This window comes from Egretta garzetta, unplaced genomic scaffold (genome assembly GCF_000687185.1).
Source record: "Egretta garzetta isolate BGI_Z169 unplaced genomic scaffold, ASM68718v1 scaffold329, whole genome shotgun sequence".
NCBI lineage: Eukaryota > Metazoa > Chordata > Aves > Pelecaniformes > Ardeidae > Egretta > Egretta garzetta.
The window spans coordinates 170,438-173,335 of record NW_009269999.1 but is presented as its reverse complement, the minus strand read 5'-3'; the positions used below and the strand labels follow the sequence as shown (position 1 = coordinate 173,335).

At 40.2% G+C, this 2,898-nt stretch overlaps 1 protein-coding gene across 3 annotated transcripts in view; it reads right to left on the bottom strand.

Moving 5' to 3' along the window:
- Window positions 1-574, bottom strand: part of CD44 (CD44 molecule (Indian blood group)) — a 56,699-nt gene extending 56,125 nt beyond the window's left edge. For all 3 annotated transcript variants that reach the window (XM_035902933.1, XM_035902934.1, XM_009647542.2), the window contains exon 1: window positions 403-574. In XM_035902933.1, coding sequence (XP_035758826.1) covers window positions 403-469 — 67 coding nt within the window. In that variant the 5' untranslated portion in view covers window positions 470-574. The remainder of the gene's footprint in view (window positions 1-402) is intronic.
- Between the last annotated feature and the right edge of the window lie 2,324 nt (window positions 575-2,898).

Below are 2,898 nucleotides of genomic sequence, written 5' to 3'. Positions count from 1 at the left end.
CATCCCCATCCTCCCCACCCTCCTCTTTTCTCTACTGTCTGAACCAGAGCTGGGAGAGCAAACTATGTAGCAGCAGTCACGTTGTCGAACTAAGCTTTACCGGCGCTATTCTAAATTCCCTAATGTACTTCTGTTCTTAGTTTAAACTTTGATGATCTACAATTCACTTTTTATAGATCTGGAATTGCCCTTTATAAGCAATATACAGCTTTCTGCGATTGCACAGACCAGCACGGCTGAGGTTACAGTTCTAAAGCATCTCTGGTAACTCTTACAAATAACACGACTTTATATAAAGATAAATGTAAGAAAGCTGTTAGCTATCTAGCAGAAGAGCTCTTGCTGTCTGAAGCATAAACTTATTAGCAGCCATAAGCGTTTTCATTCATAAAAAAAACTTACGTGTTTCTGCCAGGCAAAGCTTCAGCAAACATAATCCAAAAGTTGCCCATAAGGAGAAGTTGGCCATTGTTTTCTCAGAACTGTTTTGCAAAACCCAGAGATCCTTGCAAGCTGCAGAAAGGAAAGCCCCGGCGCTTGTTAAGCCTGCAGTCAATGACTGAAGTTTGCTGCACTTTTTATTCTGATTCAAAGAAACTGAAGTAATGACATAACTGGGAGGGGGAGCTCCATCAAAAGTCACACCCATATTGCAACAAAAGTTACCCAGCAGAGGAAGAAGGGCGAGTGGGAGGGGAGCTAGTACTGACTAAGCAGCCACGCTCGGGTTTTAAAGAGGCACTGAACCTCCTTTTCTTACACAAGTACCGTCAAAAGTTGTACTTTCTGCGCTTGCAGGAAAATTTGTGTAATCTCTTGTGAGTTAGCTCAGAAAGGCACTGTTTGTTATAAGCTTCCCCTCCTGCATTTTAAAGTCTCCTCATTATTGCAAACCAGGTGAGCATAAAGCACTAGAGTTTCTGAACCCCAGCAAGGCACCTACAACTGCCTGGACGTTTTGCCAAAATATTTTGCTTATTTCATCCCAATCTCACCATTTTCTCTTTTTGCAGTTCAATCTAGAACAAGCAAAATACCGGCTCTGCAATGAATCTTTCTAAAGTATTTCTATTCATCCCTGGAGGATAAACTCATGCAGAAGGTAAGTCAAGGCAGTTCAGTCTCCCACAGCCCATTCTGCCCTTGGCTTCTCTGCCCAGGCTGCTCCAGCAGAAGTGGTAACTAATGCCAGTGCCAGCAGTGGTACTGAGGACTAAGGCTGCTGGTTTATTGTATCGATGATAGGAGGTACAGAAGGAATTATTCCTCCTATTGCCAATTTGCAAAGCAGAGAAGCAGGATGAGAACATATGATAGTCTTTGACATTCAGACAAAGTCTCAGCTCCTGAGGGACGTATGTTCATTGCAGTGTGGGGTTTTATGTCCCTAGATGCCACGTGAAATCCCTGGTGAAAACCTCAAAGCCCCTGTAGATAAGCAAAAGGCATGTCTGTTGTGCGCCTTAGCGGTTTCTCATGGCATCTCCATACACTGGCCTCTCTTCAGAGCTGCAGAACTGTGGCAGTGGTTTGTGTGCAGTGGAATGAGGGGCTGCTCAGGGATCACCAAAGCCAGTACACCTCACCTTTAACAACGAACACGTGGCAATGACTGACAGCCAGTAACGTCCCGATTCCAGTTTCACTCAGCAAATTTGAATGAATAGTTCTGTATCAGATTACCATTTTGTCAATCCTCCTACTTGAAAGAATTTTCTCATTAATTTTTAATCTCTGCTAACACAAACAATGGAAAAATACAGACAGGTCCTTCCAGCCACAGGCATAAGAACATTACACAAAGAGGTTTTCAGGACTTTGCCTTTTCTTTGACTCTTGACTTAGAGATGGCTGGCTATCCTTTCCTCAATCAATCAGCCAAATTTTTAGCAACAGGTTCCAACAGGCTTTTTCTACAGGTCTAGAATATCTGATGGGACAAGGTTAAAGTGAAAATCTTTTTATTAAGAAGCTAGCAACTTTGAAGTTAAAGATAAAACACGTTTTATTTAGTGAATATGCTAGTTTTACTTTTGAAACAAATGGCCTTAAAAGCAAGGAAAGAACAATCTCCTATACACCTTACTGTTTATAGTAGTGGAAAAGAAATAGTTCTGTGAATTCCTGTATGTTTATAGCTATAGATATTTTGGCATCAAAATATATGAATGAAGTTTAGTGGGATTTAAAATGCTGGTGCACAGTTAATGCACGTTGTAAGTTTACTAAGCATATCTTTTTCTTCAGTTCCTAAATGAGTTTTAAAATTCACTCCTATGGATGAAACAAAAGAATGGAATATTTAATTAAAATGTAGGTATCTTTGAGTCTTATTTTTTTGATGAACATAAAATACCTCTCTGTTAAGGTCCTGTATTGACAATTATATGGAATGAAAAGATGGAAATAAGTTTTCTTTGGCACAGATAAATGGAGAATAATGTCCATTTCAGGGATGTGGGCAAATGGTACAGAGGCAAAAGTCTTATTTTACCAGGACTGGAAATTCCTAGTCTCTTCATGGTCTGAAGTTTCTAATTCTAGCCCTTCTAACACCAGATTATGAACAGGTTGTTTTCTCAATTCTGAGTATTATTTGATATGCATCTTAGACTTCTCACTCCTTCTGCTTGTGTTTGGCAGGGGTGGGTGGTATTCCACTTTGGAAAGTCTCTCGCTTGCTTGTTGCTCTATAAAATTGGGCTAAGATTAGGTACATTTAGACCAGGTGCATGGATGTGCTAGTACCTAATGCAAAAGACAGATGCACAGAAGAAAAATAATTCATCACAGTGCGTCATTTCATGTGATAAACCACAGAAATAATTCATGAACTGTATGTATATATCACATAGCTTTGTCCATTTCACATGCCATCTGCCTGCTTATGTGCCAGCC